This window comes from Myotis brandtii, unplaced genomic scaffold (genome assembly GCF_000412655.1).
Source record: "Myotis brandtii unplaced genomic scaffold, ASM41265v1 scaffold523, whole genome shotgun sequence".
NCBI lineage: Eukaryota > Metazoa > Chordata > Mammalia > Chiroptera > Vespertilionidae > Myotis > Myotis brandtii.
The window spans coordinates 2,873,860-2,890,275 of NW_005369902.1; the positions used below are offsets into that span (position 1 = coordinate 2,873,860).

The following is a 16,416-nucleotide window of genomic DNA, read 5'->3' on the forward strand; positions in this document are numbered from 1 at the left end:
TGTGCATGACAGGGGGCGGCACCCCAACTCCCCAATCAGCCCTGCTCTGAGCCCAACCAGGGGCTGCACCTAGGGATTGGGCCTGCCCTCTGCCACCCGGGAGCGGGCCTAAGCCAGCAGGTCGTTATCTCCCGAGGGGTCCCAGACTGCAAGAGGGCACAGGCCGGGCTGAGGGACACCCCTGCCCCCCCGAGTGCACAAATTTTTGTGCACCAGGCCTCTAGTAAATATATAAAAACATTAGTCTACAAAGCAATATTAAATCAATGAGTTGCAACCGAAAGAAACAAATTATAAATTAGGATGGTCTCTGCCTTGTATTATTTATGTAAAACATGTCATACTTAGAAGGAAAGAAGCCTTCCCTACTCTCCCCATCACATTTCTAAAACACAGGGCTCTTTGTGAAGCTATGTTATACAAAACCAAGAAAGAAAAATAACTCAGAGTTCAGACTTCGTCATCCTAAATACACATCCATTGTGTACCATGAAATAATGCTATCAAAGAGTCTCCTTGATTCCTATGCATAAGAGAGTTTTATACCCTAGGCAAAGACTTAAATAGCTTGATATGAAAGGTAATTTTTACATGAAACAGACTCAAATTTATCAATATATCACTGTTTAAGCTAATAAATTCTAATAGCTTTTCTCAGTCCCACCCCTCCAAAATAACACAACAAGGTATACAAACATCAGAAAAAGAGGAAGGTTACCTGAAAGAAGTTGAGCTCAGCATCATTGAGAGTGCCATCATTATCTTGATCAGATATTTTAAATATACGAGTAAGGGCTTTTATACAGGCTGGCTTCATCTAGAAATCAATGAGAAAAGAAACAATTGTTTTAATTAAAATAGCTTAGATTTTTAAATATGATTTTCATAAGGCTAAGAGTAATTCTGATTGTTCTCACCATCAAATACGTAACAGCAAATACAACCAGCGTGAAAAATTAACTAAAGCAAAGCCATTTATTTTTATACTCAAACCTTTTTAAGTAAATGAGGACCAATATTTGGAATGATCAAATGCCCCCACATGACCACGAATCCTCCAAGGATAGGCAAGAGAAGTACATCTTTAGAGAATATTCATTCTTCCAGTCATATCTATATACTAGAGGCCTGGTGCACAAATTCATGCATGGGTGGGATCCGGCTGGCCTGGCCAAGGGGAGGGGCCGAGGGAGGTTGGCTGGCCAGCCCCACCCCCGTTCGGGGTGGGGGTGAGGGGCTGGTCGGGGGCAGGGCCGGCTGGAGGGAGGGGCCACAGGAGGTTGCCTCCCCTATGCGACTAAAATCAAACCTGCAATCTCTGTATGTGCCCTGACCAGGAATCCAGCTCACAACCCTTTGGGGTACCAACGATGCTCCAACCAACTGAGCCACCTGGCCAGGGGCAGGCTTAATTTTTAATATGATCTTTTTGATGATCCCAATCTGTGTTAAAGGTTGTTATTGTCTAAATAAAAGCTTCTGGTATAGCTTAGACTCAGTGCTTGTTCTTGTGTAAAACAAAGGATAGTCTCCAAATTTGCAGATTTTACTTCAAGCAGGTCCACCTACGAAATGAATAACAGATGGTGGTATTTTATTCAGGTGATTGGGGAAGGGGCAGGGGTGGGGGTGATTAGCAGAACTAATAATAGACCTAAGTAAAAAGCAATTAAAGAATTGAGAACTAACAGAGGCGATTTAATGTACCAGTAGGCTAAGGGCTCAGAGGTAAATCTCTATAGCATGAGACTGCTTCCCAAATTTTCTTGATCATAAGATCAAATTTCCTGGCTGAATCAGAAGGTAGTCTGTGTTTTTAACAAGTATGTCTAGTGACTACAATCAAGCGAATTTGGGAAATTCTGGATTAAGAGTAAATTAGAAAGAAGCATTCCAATTAAGAAACAGTAAACCAGGATTAAGGAAAAGTAAATCAGGGTCAGATTAAGGGGTAACTCAGATTAATTATTTATACCAGAGGTCAGCACTTCTTCTGTAAAGGGCTACAAAGCAAATAACCAAACAGAAAAATCAAGAATGTCATGGAAGTACTTATATAGCAAGAGAGAATAAAATTTCCACAACGTTTTTATTGATGAAATTCAAAATATAATAAAAACAGTATAAATTTGCTATACAGGTCTACTAATGAGAAGAATGAAAATCTTCTAAGAGAGTTAACATTTTGCTAAGTTGGGGTTCAAAATTAGTGTTCCCTATCATAAAAATTGATTGCAATGTTTATCTGTAAAATTTTACATACTTTTCTTTGAAATATGTCTTTTTGTACAGTTACATACTGCCAGTACTGATACATATCCATACACATATAATTTTAATTGGGCACATTCATTGCTTGGAAAGCATTTGCAGAATTATATTAGATTCTTTTCTTGATTTTTGCCTGCTAGCATGTCATTATATGCAGCTTAGTGAGTCCTGATTGAAGGTTGGGTGGAAGCTCCTCAACTGCAGAGTCAAATGAAGTATGAAATGTGGAAATTTCTTTTGTGCTTGCACTGAGGTAACCACCCCTCTCCCCCAAAATAATTTGAGCTTAGAACATACAGCTGCTTTTCCAACTAAAAACTGACTTTTTTCTTTTCTTGTTTTGGCAGGATAGGTAAAGCACTGATAACAAAATAAAACACCACAGTATAGTGATACACGTGGTACTAAAATACTGTCAAGTTATAGCTGTGCCAGTGCAATTAGCAGTGCGCCAAGCAGCACTCAGCACTGAGAAGTGTGAGTACCACATACAAACTCTGCTGCAACTACTCAACTCTGCCTTTGTGGCAGGAAAGCAGCCCCAGTAAACATAAAGGAATGAGGATGGCTGTGTTGCAATAAAACATTATTCATGAATGATAAATTCTAAATGTCACATAATTTTCCCATATCACAAAATATTACTCCTTTTGAACTTTTTGCAGTCATTTAAAAATGCAGCTCTGGCCCTGGCCAGTTGCTCAGTGGTTAGAGCATTGGCTGGGAAGGCAAGCAATCAATGCATCTCTCTCACATTGATGTTTCTCTCACTCTGTCTCTCCCCTTCCCTTCCATTCTCTCTAAAAACCAAAAAGAAAAAAAAGAGAGAGAGATAATAAAAATATAAAATGTATTCTCAGCTCATAGGCTATACAAAAAACAAGTGGCCAGACCAAATGTGGCTCATTGGTCAAAGCAGCCAACCACTTACCTATACTATAAACTTTTCCTGAAAATATCTACAACTTTTTATTTCTTAAATACTCAACAGTAAAAAGACAACTCAAGAAATAGCCAAAAGAATTAAACAGACATTTCTCCAAAGAAGATATACAAATGGCAAAATAACCACAAGAAAAGCTGAACAACATCATTACCCATCAGGGAAATGCAAATCAAAACAATAGTGAGATACCATTCACATCCACTATGGCTATCCTATATAATAAAAGGCTAATATGCAAATTGACCGAACGAAGGAACAACTGGTTGCTATGACGCGTACTGACTACCAGGGAGTAGATGCTCAACGCAGGAGCTGCTCCCTGGTGGTCAGTGCGCTTCCATAGAGGGAGAGCTGCTCAGCCAGAATTCAGGCTCACGGCTTGCGAGCGCAGTGGTGGTGGCAGGGAGCGGGCCTAAGCCATCAGTAGGACATCCTCTGAGGGCTCCCAGACTGCAAGAGGGCACAGGCCGGGCTGAGGGACAACCTACCCCCAACCCCAAGTGAACGAATTTCATGCACCGGGCCTCTAGTAATAATATATTAAAAAAGTGGGTGGAGGGGAAGGAATAACAAGTATTGGCAAAGAGGTGAAGAAACTGGAACCTTCATACAATTTAGTGGTTCCTCAATAAGTTAAACATAGAATTACCATGTGATCTAGCAACTTCATTCCTAATTATACAAAGGAATTGAAAACAGATGTTCAAACTTGTGTGTTAATGTTTATAGCAGTTATATTCACACCTAGAGGCCCGGTGCATGGATTCATGCACCAGTGGGGTCCCTTGGTCTGGCCTGCAGGGATCAGTGGACTTCCGCACCGCTGCAGCCCAGCCTTACCCGCCAGCTTGTCGGGCTTCAGCCCACTGTCCCTGTTGATCCTGCACAGCATGAAGTAGTGCGAGAAGTGGCAGGTGGCCAGGGAGGAGCCCGAGTTGGGGCCAGGCACCGTGCCGCTCCTGTTCATCCCAGCCCCGCTGCGCCTGCCGCCGCTGCCCAGTAGAGTGACTGCTGCTTTGCTGCAGTCTCCGTGCACCCGTCGTAGGGTGATACTGGCACACCCATGATTGCACAACCACTGCTCATTATCGCAGCCTTGCTCCTCGAACCCAGTCAGTCCTGATGCCAGGACCAGGAGCCATGAGCCCCATGTCCGTTGGTCAGCTGAGCAGCTCTCCCGCTGTGGGAGTGCACTGACCACCAGGGGGCAGCTCCTGCGTTGAGTGTCTACCCCCTGGTGGTCAGTGCACATCAGGAGTCCTCAAACTTTTTAAACAGGGGGCCAGTTCACTGTCCCTCAGACCGTTGGAGGGCCGGACTATAGTTTAAAAAAAAAACTATGAACAAATTCCTATGCACACTGCACATATCTTATTTTGAAGTAAAAAAACAAAACAGGAACAAATACAATATTTGTATTTGCATGTGGCCCGCGGGCCGTAGTTTGAGGACCCCTGGTGCACATCATAGCTACCAGACGACTGGTTGCTTAGGCTTTTATATATATAGGTAGATAGATAGCCATAAAATGTAAAACAACCCAAAAGTCCATCAATAGATAAGTAGATAAACAAAATGTGAAATATAGCCATACAATAAAGTATTGTTTAGCCATTAAAGAAATGAAATGCTAATACATGCTACAACATGGATGTACCCTGAAAACATTACTATGCTATGTGAAAGAAGCCAACAGAAAGACCACATGCTGTATGAGTCCATTTATATGAAATGTCCACAAAAAGCAAATCCATACAGACAGAAAGTAGATTACTGGTTGCCCGGGGTTGGGGGAGTGGGGGTAACTACTAATGGGTACAGGGTTTCTTTTTGAGGTGATGAAATATTCTGGAATTAGACAGTGGTGATGAACATACAACTGTGTGAATATACTAAAACCACCGAATTGCACACTTTAAAGGGGTAAATTTTATGGTATGTGAATTTTAAATAAAAAATAATTAATTTTAAAAGTATATGGCAAAATATTATTCAATTTTAGATATTTCATTAAGGAATTATTGTGTTTCTTAGCTACGAAACAAAAGGGAATATTCAAGTTTTATTACATGTTGTATCCATGTCAAATAACTACACAAGTTTTTTCTTTGTGTATGTTTTTAAGTTTATGGACTTTATAGTAGCAAAGCAAGTAGCTAAGTCTTTGGACTTCTTGCTGTTATTATTGCCAATTCTCCTGTTTGTTCTAATGACATTTCCTGAAATAGTATTTGATATGGAATACTTTTCTGAGTATTTAATGTGAATATCTTTGAAGAAAAATACCTAGAAAATGTAAGTATAATAAACAATAAATTTAAATTGCAGAAGTTTACAACAATACTTAAGAGTTACTAAAAATCACTACCACATTAGAGTTAGTACCTATACATTCCAGCCCCTACTAACACAAACTGGGGAGCTGGCGGGGGCGGTTACCTCTTTCTCCTCTGGGCAGTACAAGGGCCCTGTAGGATGAAGAACAGCTTTCTGGGCATAATAAAAGAGCTCTGATATGTTCTTCAGATTTTTTGCTGAACACTAAAAAAAAAAAAAGTTTAAAATTTTACACTCTGAAAGCAATTATGAGAGTTAAAACCACGAAAATAAGGTAATAAGATTCCTTGAAGAAACTGAAAATGCATTTTTCTTAGTAGATATCACAAGATGGTTGTCTACAAAGAGCCCAGAGGCCAACTTCAAGTTCTCTATTTTATTTGGTTTACATGACTTCACAAACAGCAGGAAATTTATTCCATCCCACATCTCCCCAGCCTTCTATTCCCAACCTCAATTAGTAAGAATTCACCAACAGTAAATTTCAAAATCAAACAAGGCATACCTCCACACAGGTTTCTATTTCAGTGTACTGGTTCATAATAGGAAGGATGGTCTCCATACTGCTATATTCCACTAGATCAGATTTGTTCCCAACCAATATCAAAGGCAACCTGAAATAAACAGGGCACATTGTAATACTAAGGAAGACAACATACGTTAGATTTATATTTTAATGTACATTAACCCATTCTAACTAGTAAGGTATACTTAATCTCCCCAATATGAACCCTCTACTGTAGTCAGCTCAAGCCCACTAGAAAGCATATTCAACAAATACTTATTGAGTACCTATGGTAAGCCAGGTACTGTTGTAGGCATTAAGGACATAGGGAAAGTCCATCCCCATTCTAATAGTGTAAATAGGAAATGGACAATAAGCAAATAAACAAACAAGACAATTTCCAATTCTGTTAAGCACTATGAAGAAAATAAATAGGGGGATATGGGCTAGAGTAATGAAAGGGAACTAATTATATGTGATAATCAGGGAAAATCTTTCTGACAAGGTGGCAGTTGAGTCAAGGAGTGAAGGATGAAATGGAATCTGCCATATGAAGAGCTGGGCGTAAGAAGGACAGCATGTACAAAGACCCCAAACTAAAAAACAACTTGTTTAGTCCAAAAAGCAAAAAAAAATGCAAGAGTGGCTGGAGAGTCCGGAGCAAAAGAGGTATGAAATGGGGTGAGGGAGAGGAGCAAAGATCAGACACAAGGACTTATAGATGTAGTAAGGAGAGTAGGTTTTATTGTAAATGTAAAATGGGAAGCTACTGGGGTAATGGCATAATATGATGGACCTTTTAAAATGCAGTCATTTGTTATCTTTAGAGATACATAGTGAAATATTTATAGGGTGATATGGTATGATTCTGCTGTTAGATTAGATATCGAGGTTGAGGAAAAGGCAAAAAAATAAAAATAAAAAAAAATACATAGGTTTTTTGCTAGATAAAATGGGTATATCTCCTGAGACAGAAAAGACTGAAAGCATTCTTTAAGAAGCAGAGCCCTAGCCGGTTTGGTTTCAATGGACAGAGCGTCAGCCTGAGAGTTCAATTCCAATCAAGGGCAAGTGCCTCGGTTGCAGGCTTGGTCCCTGGCCCTGGTCGGGGCACTTGTGGGAAGCAACCAATCAATGTGTCTCTCTCACACTGATATTTCTCTCTATCTGTCTCTTCCCCTCCTTTGCACTCTAAAAATCAATGGGAAAATATCTTCCAAAGAATTTCAAAGAAATCTCTCTGTATAAATTATAAATGAAGATCCGTAGTTTTTCAGAGAACTTATAAAGCACTCACATATGCATTATTTCATTGGATTCTTAAAATAACCACAAGTATTATCCTCATTTCTGCTAACAGTTGAGGAAACAGGCTCAATGAAGTCAAAGTCTTTTTTGTTTTGTTTTGTTAATCCTCACCCCAGGATATTTTCTCCACTGATTTTTAGAGGGAGTGGAAGGGAGAGAGAGAGAGAGAGGAGAGAGAGAGAAACACCCATGGGAAAGAGACACATCAACTGGTTGCCTCCCGCAGGAGGCCAGGATCAAATCTGCAATCCAGGTATGTGCTCTTGACTAGGAATTGAACACAAGACCCTATGGTGCACAGGCTGACGCTCTACCCACTGACCAATGCCAGCCAGGGTTGAAGTCAGTCTTAAAGCTCATAAGCAGCCAAACCAGGTTTCAAAGGTCGTTCACTTTCCTCCAAGTCGCATGCTCTTACATACCCACACAATGAGCAATCAATGACAAGGGAGAGTGTCATTCCTCATCAAATGGGCATCTAAGTGAGAGGGCACATACAGTGCAGTTGAAGAGGAATTCTAAAGCTGAGACTTTTCAAGCAGTGGGTTGAGAAAGAGAAATGCAGGATTAATTATCAAAATACTTAATGTCTGAAATTATGAATCACAGCTCTATTCTGTACTTTGTTCTCAAATATTTGTGTTGCCTCAAATCATTTCTTCCAAAAAAGGAGTGTGTATGCAAACAGGGAGACAGACCTATAGATAAAACAAATGTGGCAAAATGTTAACAACTGGTGGGTTTAAGTGAAGTGTTTATAGATGTTCATTATACTACTTCTTGCAACTTTCCTGTAAGTTTGAAATTTTCAATATACGAAGTTGGAGAGAGAAAATACCTGCTGTCTTTGTCTGTTCTTTCATTTATGAGAGGAATCCATCGACTTGTTACCTAAAATGAAAATGAACAAGAGCTAAGCCACATGAGGATCTTCTTTGAAAAATACCCGGCCTAAGACCCCTATAATTCTAAACTGGGGATCAATTTTGAAAGTGCCCCCACTGAAATTTAACTAAATATGGTGAAAAAAGTCATATAGTCCTACCTTATCAATAGAATGCTTGTTGTTAACAGCATAAACTATGCAGATGACATTAGCCTACAAGAAAAATGAACAAATCAATAGTATTTTTGTAATAATAAGAAAAACAGTACGTCTCTAAGAGGAAAAAGTTCCTAAGGACTTACAGCAAAAATAGATACTCAAACTCAGCAATAACAACAAAATAAGTTAGAGAATAAAAAAATAAGACTTAGAATCATCACTGTTTTCCCATAAAAACCTATTACTATTTTTTAACTCATCTGTGATTTTGGGGGTTTTTTGGTTAATCCTCACCTGAAGATATTTTTTTCCAACGATTTTTAGAGAGAGTGGAAAGGAGGGAGGGAGGGTGGGAGAAATAGACACATCGATTGGTTGCCTCCTGCGTGTGCCCCGATCAGGGCCAGGGATCAAACCTACAACCCAGGTACACGTCCTTGATCAGAATCGAACCTGCAACTCTTCAGTACCCGGGCCGACGCTCTAACCACTGATCCACACAGGCCAGGTCACTAACCTGTGATATTTCTTGATGAAGTTGTTCATCACTCTGTTCTGCTTCTACAAATGACAAAGTAAAAAATAGTTTCATACTTTACACATGTCCATAAAAACGAATGGCCAGGCTAAAATCTATGCAACACCCATCTAACATCCCTCTAAACATCCCTTATTCCTTAAGCCATGGTATAGTGCCAGACTAGGTGGCAAAGACAAAGGCAGGGCAGGGGAAGGGAAGGGTGATAAGGAAGCTGGCTGGCACTGAAAGACAGGTTTACAAGAGGATTACTCAGACACAGAAGAGCAAAAGGAACTGTTATAAATCTAGGCCGGCATCTGACCCAGAGTTGAGAAGGGTCAGGCAAAAGAGATCAGAAACCCAAGCTAGAAGACTGTGTGCTGAAAAGTCAGAAGCCCAGACAAAGCGTCTATCCACACAAGGTTAAAAGGCCACATGAGAATCTGGGCAATACAAGCTTAAGATCTAGATAGCAGATATGAGTAATATTAACCAGGCCCCAGAAGCAAAACTAGAGCATGGTAATGATGAGTCAAAAATTCCCTCTCTAATGCGTAACTCTGGCCAGAACTGGTATCAATGGGTAGTTGTGCCTACAACCCCAAGGTACACGAGATATGCATGATGTAGGTTGGAGGAAGCACACAAATGAAGAGCAAAGCCATTATTGATATATTAATTCAGATCATCTTATATTAAACGTTTTCCCCAAAAATGCCTGTTATTTCTGACATACAAACTAATATCATATGTAAGTTCAATTGCACTTTACACTATGCTAAAATAACTGGCCATTTTTAATATCTTTTCATATGTTCAGTAATAATGGGTTTTGGCTCCAATTCTAATATTGAAGTGAATCTAATTATATGGCTACACTTATCTAAAAAAAATGATTCTATAAGTTAAGCTACAGTTATGAGACTGTAGCAGAAAGCATCCGCTCCGCTCAGCTTCTAATATAGCACAGTGCTGTCCAGTAGAAATACAATGCAAGCATATATATGTAATTTTTAATTTGCTAGTAGTCACCTTAAGAAAAGTAACAGGTAAAATTACTCTTTTACTTAATCTAAAACATCAAAAATATTAAAATTTCAATATATACTCAGAAAAAGTACTAATGAGCTATTTTATATTCTGGCTTCATACTAAATCTTCTAAATGCACTGTATTGTACACTTAGGGCACACTTCAATTTAGACTAGCCACACTTCAAGTTTTCAAATAGTCACGTTTCCAACTGCACAGTGCTAACATTTATTTTTAGGCTATATGAGATACCAGTTTGGCAAAACAAAGTATTACAATGTAGTTATATCTATTTAAAAAAATAGATTTTATTGTTTAGACCAGTTTTAGGTTCACAGCAAAACTGAGTAAAGGGTACAGAGATTTCCCATCTACCTCCTGCCTCCATATAGCTCCCCCCACTGTCAACATCACCCATCAGAGTGGTACATGTTACAACTGACTCTTTAAAAAAAAAAAAAGTCCCAGAACAAAGCACAATAATTTAATGATTAAAAAGTAGTAGTGTATAGAAAAAAATTTAAATTATAAGAAGCAATACAAATGTGCTTCTATTATCATATAATGTAAGCAACTTGACAACTGTTTTAACTATTATTTTATTTAAGACAAAGGCTGAAAAATTAAAGAACAAATTTAGAAATCAACAAATTCTGAAATTTAGAGCGCGTTCCAAATCATCAGAGCACGCCTGATAACAAATTATCCCAGAACTTCTCTCTGCAAACATGACAATTCAAGGAGGGTAATGATTTATCTACTTCTTGTCATTTACCATTCCTCCTTCCTTTTCATCATTATGGAACCCACCTTAGTAAATGAGGGAAGAGAACTGCAAGATGGAGGCTTTAGGTGGGTCTGGGGTGGGGACTGGCAGGAAGATATAAATGAAACAAGAATGGTAAATGATCATTTATTGCTAGAAAAAAGGACCACTCCTCTTTAATATTTTTTAAACCTCAGTAAGTACCTTTTTTCAGATTACTGAACTAACCCTACGGGTTCACCTACAATAGGTCATTCATTACCTGAGTAATCTACGATGTGTGTTGGAACTCTCTCAGGGGTGACATCAGCTGGAATAGTGATTTCTTCTGCCCGAGGAGGAACCTTCATTTGAAAACAAATATAGAAGAAAAATAGGCCACCTTTGGATATGATAGATTAAAATTGTTAACAGATTATGTAAATGTATCTATATATTAGCCCCTTTCATCCATATCTATTCTTACAGGTATTTGTTGTACTTTTAAATGCTTATTTTTGTGTTTTACTACAAATGCAAATATATATTAATGGTATATGATAAATCACTTTTTAAAAAAAGCTCATTTCTACCTGTGTGGGCACTGGACATAAAAGAATACTTCAGATCTGATGTAGCCTAACACAGTACTTAAATTAATTTGGTGTTTTAAACATTAGGTCTTTAAATGTTGAGGATGATAAAAAAGTTTTAGATGTAGAAAGTGATGTTGGCTACACAAAATTGTGAATGTATTTAATGCCCCTTATTGTACATTGTAAAATCTAATGTCGTTTTCATTCTATTTTGTTGAAAGCTTGACATACTCTACAAATGAAGAACTATGTTAATCTAAAATAATCCTCAAATAAAACAATGTTATCAAAATTCATTTCTTCTGGAAGATAACTAATTGGCAACATAATAAGCCTTATGTTTAATGATCCCATTTTTTAGAAATACTGGATGATTTTTAATCAATTAAAAATCCCTTATTCACACTCAAGAGGACTATGCTAAAATGACAATTCTAAACTAAGTTAAACTATCATAGAAAACTTTTAGGTATTACATCCTGGGTGATCATAATTAATGTTGCTAATTCTATAAACGACAAAGGAAAATACACTTCATTTCATAAATTAAGCAGTAGTTATTTAACCATGTTACTTAAAAGGGAAAAAAAGCGAAAGAAATAATGAATGGTCATATGGCCACTGTTGAAAACACTATTATATCATACATCATATTCCTGTCTAAATAATGAAATTATACAGATATTCCTACTTAAGTAAGAGTAAAAAAAAAGGGGGGGGGGATCAAATGTAAATTGTGGCACTAATAACACCTGCAATGTGAATAAAGAAAATAAAAAGAAATAATTTTCATCCCATTTGCACTGATCCCATTCCCCATAACAATATCCTGATTTTACGTAAGGCCTTAACCAGCAATCCCCATACTGGAACTTCCAAAATGTAAACAAATATATTGCCAGTAATAATAAAAACCACTTTACTTTTAGTAGCACTCCCATTAAGCTTATCTCATTTGAGACCCACAACAATCCTTTGAGGTAAGTAGGCAAAGGCAGAATGAATTAGTTTCTCTATTTGTAAAATGATGGAGGTGGATAATATTAAAGGGTTTTAAATATGTGTGTCAGAATCCTAGTAGTTCTAATGCCTCAAAGACTAGGGGGTGTCAGGTGGAAGGCAGGTGGGGATTCAGCCCTTTTGCCCTAACTTCCACGAAAGGAATACTCATCTGTTTTATGTTTTGGGATTATGAGCAACATTTTATGTTTAAGAAACAATCACACACACACACACACACACACACACACAAAATGAAAGGATTACACAGATTAGATGACTTCTAATATCCCTTTCAGCTCCCATTTTACATATGAGAATAATAAGGCACAGAGATGACAATATCCCAGCCAAGGTCAAAAGTATAGGAAATGCAAAGGACTGAGGTGAACTCAGATCTAGGGTGACTCTTTCTCTTACACCATATTTCAGGGATGTCTTGTATAAAATAATATGAGCCTTTTCAAAAATCACAACTGTCAGAAAGGAAGCACACGCAAAAAAGGCAAAATTTGTTTCATTTTAGTTCAATTTTGAGAAATTTAAAACATTTAAAAAACAGCAAAAGAAATCAAAATGTTTACCTCCTCTGGAAATTCTTCACTGACCAGAGACATAATCAGTGATGTCTTCCCAACTCTAGCTGTGAAAAGAAAAATCATTACTTTAATCGAGTGTTCAGGTTCATAAGCTCATAATTCAGCAACCACATAGAAAGTCTGTTATTTGTTAGCTAAAATCAGAGGCATCCAAAATTACCACATTTTATTACAATACTTCAAGTATATCTTTTTTTCTTCTGCTTAGAAAGTTACACATACTCATTGTTTAAAACAAAAAATTATCAAAATTTATTATATGTAAGTAAAATTCTCCCATAATGTCCTCATTAACAATTTAATATAGACAGTCTCCCAGATTTTTCCTACACTCAAGTTAATATAATAATTTACCACAGTGAAATCATAGTATTCATACTATTTTACAATCTTCCTTTTTTATTTAATTATGTATTTGGGCAGTATTCCATGTTGTATATAAAAATCTCCTGGGAGAGAGAAGGAATTCTGTATTATTTAATGGGTACAGAATTTTTGTTAAGTATGATAAAAAGTTTTAGATCTAGACAGTGGTGATGGTTACACAAAATTGTGAATGTATTTAATGCTCCTAAATTGTACATTTACAAATGGTTAAAATATTAAATATTATGTTTTGTATATTTTATCACAATTAAAAAATAGCAATCATATTTGCTATATGATTTATATTAATATTTAGAAAGCTTCTTACATTAGTTTTGGATAGTTGTATAAGAATCCATTGTATGATGTGTCATAATTAATATAATCTAACAATGAACACTGTTGAGGTTTTTACTTTTATAAACAATGCTACAATGATTATTTCTAAAGGATAAATTTCTAGAAGTGGAACTCAAGTTAGCATGCATAATCTTTTTTTTAAAAAATATATTTTAATGATTTTTTACAGAGAGGAAGGGAGAGGGATAGAGAGTTAGAAACATTGATGAGAGAGAAACATCGATCAGCTGCCTCCTGCACACTCCCTACTGGGTATGTGCCCGCAACAAAGGTACATGCCCTTGACTGGAATTGAACTTGGGACCCTTGAGTCCGCAGGCCAACGCTCTATCCACTGAGCCAAACTGGTCAGGGCAGCATGCATAATCTTTTATGTTTTTAATAGATATTGTTAAATTACCTCCAAAAAAGAATAAATCAATTTACATCCTTACCAATAAAAGGTCAGAGTGCATATTTCTGTACACCCTTACATTCTTTCTTTTTTAGGGTATCATATTTAAAGGGTTAATAAGAGCAAAGAAACTTTCTCATTACATTTTCTAACCTAGAAAATTTTTTAATGCACAAACTTAAAAATCTTAATTTTCATTCTGAAATGTGCCGTGCATTCTCCTCCCTTTCTGATCATATAATTGCTATCATTAAACATCCAACTGCTTATTAACTAAATCCTTTTGTTATTCTCAAGGAAAACAGTCCACTGCCTATTAATCTCTGCCATAATAGCAAATTACAGTTTCCAAAAGTAAAGTCGAAATATAAAATAACTGGAAAATTTTAAAGGTAAGAGAAGTCACATTCTTTTTTTTTTTTTAAATGACTCAAAAAAAAAAAGGATGAACTGAAAACACAAGTCAAGTCTCTGGAAAAATAACGAATGGCTGGAGAGTACTGGTCCAAACAGAGGGTGTGCTGTGAACAAGTAAGGGCTGCTGGTGGAGGGACAAATTAGATGGTCTAACAGGTGCCTTCTAGCTCTGATTTCCTCGGTTCTTTTCAACTGACTGTGTGAGAACACTTGGGTCTTTTCCAAGTGGCTGAGAGTAAACACTGTCACTGAGTTCTGACTGTGTCAGTGAACTCAGAGCCCAACATCACAGAACTGCTAGAACCTAGTCATCAATGTCAGCTGGTCCAGCTCCCCCCAAATATATTCTGATAAAGAACCTAGGACCCAGAGACAGTTATTTTCTCAAGGTCTCACTAAAAGATTAGTTGCACACCTAAGAGAATAACCCATCTCTTGATGGCTAAGCCAGTGTTCTTTTTCTTATGCCAGACTTTAAAAAATATTGTTAACACAAGTTAAAAATACAGAAAAGGAATGGTGACCCCCTAAAGTCAGCAAACATTGCATACACAAATACTACGTAAGTTAATTAAGATACTCGCTGATTCATTGGTGACTAATTCAGCAGGTCTGGCTCAATTTTTTTTTTTAACTTATTTTAAGAAAATTTCAGACTTACAAAAAACTGCAAAAATAGTACAAAGGAGCCAGGTCTGTCCTTTAACCAAATTCCACATATGTTAACATTTAACCACATCTGCATTATCATTCTCTCTCTAAATATATATACTTAAAATTTTTTTTAAAACCATTTGAGAGTAAGTTGCAGACATGATGACCCTTTACGGGTGCTAATGCACCGTAGTATACATGTCCTAAAGACAAGATCGTTCTCTTACATAACCACAGTGCATTGTCAAGATCAGGAAATTAACACCAATAAACACTATCATCTAATCTATAGACTTTATCACACCTCACATTCGTCCCACTATCATCTTTTATAGCAAAGAAAACTCTTTGTTTTTCTGACCAAGATCAAATATTGCATTTGGTTGTCAGTCTCTTTAGTCCCCTTTAATCTTTAGTTCCTCAATCTATCATGACCTTAACTTTTTGAAGAATACAAGCCATTGAATTTGTACACTATCCCTCAATTGGGTTTGTATGATGTTATCTCATGATTAAGTTCAGGTTTTGCATTTTTGGCAGGAATATCCTAGAAGTGATATTGCACCCTCTTCAGTGCATCACAGCAGAAGGGAGTCTTACCTGGGTCAAGACTGATGGTGTCAATTTTGTCCCGTTACTGGTGATGTTGGCTGTCATCACTTGGAGGAGGTGGTGCCTGCCACTATAAAGTTATTTTTCCTATTGTAATTAATATGTATCTTAGGAGGAGATACTTGGGACTATGTTAATATCCTGTTTCTCATCAAACTTTTGCCCACTGGTTTAAGCAGTCATTCATGATGCTTAAATTTTGTTTCTATCAAACCTTCTACATTACTTTGCATTTTACTGTAAGAAAAAAACTTCCCTTCTGATTCATATTAGCATGGTCTCATGGATTATTCTATGGTTTATAAGCTGTTACTGTCACTATTTGGGGGCTCCAATTGTTCCAATTTACTTTTAAAATGACATTTATGTAGGTATAAATCAGCATGATCCCATTTTATTTTTATTTTTTTGAGAATATATTTTTTAATCTCAATATAATCAGTAATGAAGCTTTTTTGCTACAATCATTACTTTAGTTCCCAAACATGCTACAAGATAATTTTAATTTTTTCTAGAAGTGTTTGGTAGTTCTGACAATAAGACTGAATGCTACAAGGCAGCTTACTGCTAGTTACCAAGCTATCACACCTATTTTCTTGGCTTGCTTTTCAGGAAGATAACATTGAGGTATGGGAACGCCCTCTCTCGAAGTTAGCCTGGGCGGTGGCTGTGGTAAACCTGCAGGAGATTGGTGGACCTCGTTCTTACAC

At 37.2% G+C, this 16,416-nt stretch overlaps 1 protein-coding gene across 8 annotated transcripts in view; it reads right to left on the bottom strand.

Moving 5' to 3' along the window:
* Positions 1-15,771, bottom strand: part of RHOT1 (ras homolog family member T1) — a 44,157-nt gene extending 28,386 nt beyond the window's left edge. For 7 of the 8 annotated variants that reach the window (XR_001364278.1, XR_001364279.1, XM_014548865.1 and 4 more), the window contains exons 1-8: positions 12,889-12,947; positions 10,993-11,074; positions 8,930-8,973; positions 8,413-8,466; positions 8,206-8,258; positions 6,060-6,168; positions 5,657-5,758; positions 719-817 (exon numbers count right to left, since the gene is read on the bottom strand). Coding sequence is in view for 6 of the 8 variants with exons in the window: in XM_014548865.1 (XP_014404351.1) it covers positions 719-817; positions 5,657-5,758; positions 6,060-6,168; positions 8,206-8,258; positions 8,413-8,466; positions 8,930-8,973; positions 10,993-11,074; positions 12,889-12,921 (576 nt within the window). In the remaining 2 variants the exon portion in view is untranslated. Of the gene's footprint in view, positions 1-718; positions 818-5,656; positions 5,759-6,059; positions 6,169-8,205; positions 8,259-8,412; positions 8,467-8,929; positions 8,974-10,992; positions 11,075-12,888; positions 12,948-15,694 lie in introns of those variants that run through there. The other variant, XM_014548861.1, reaches the window with a different exon arrangement.
* Positions 15,772-16,416: the final 645 nt, after the last annotated feature.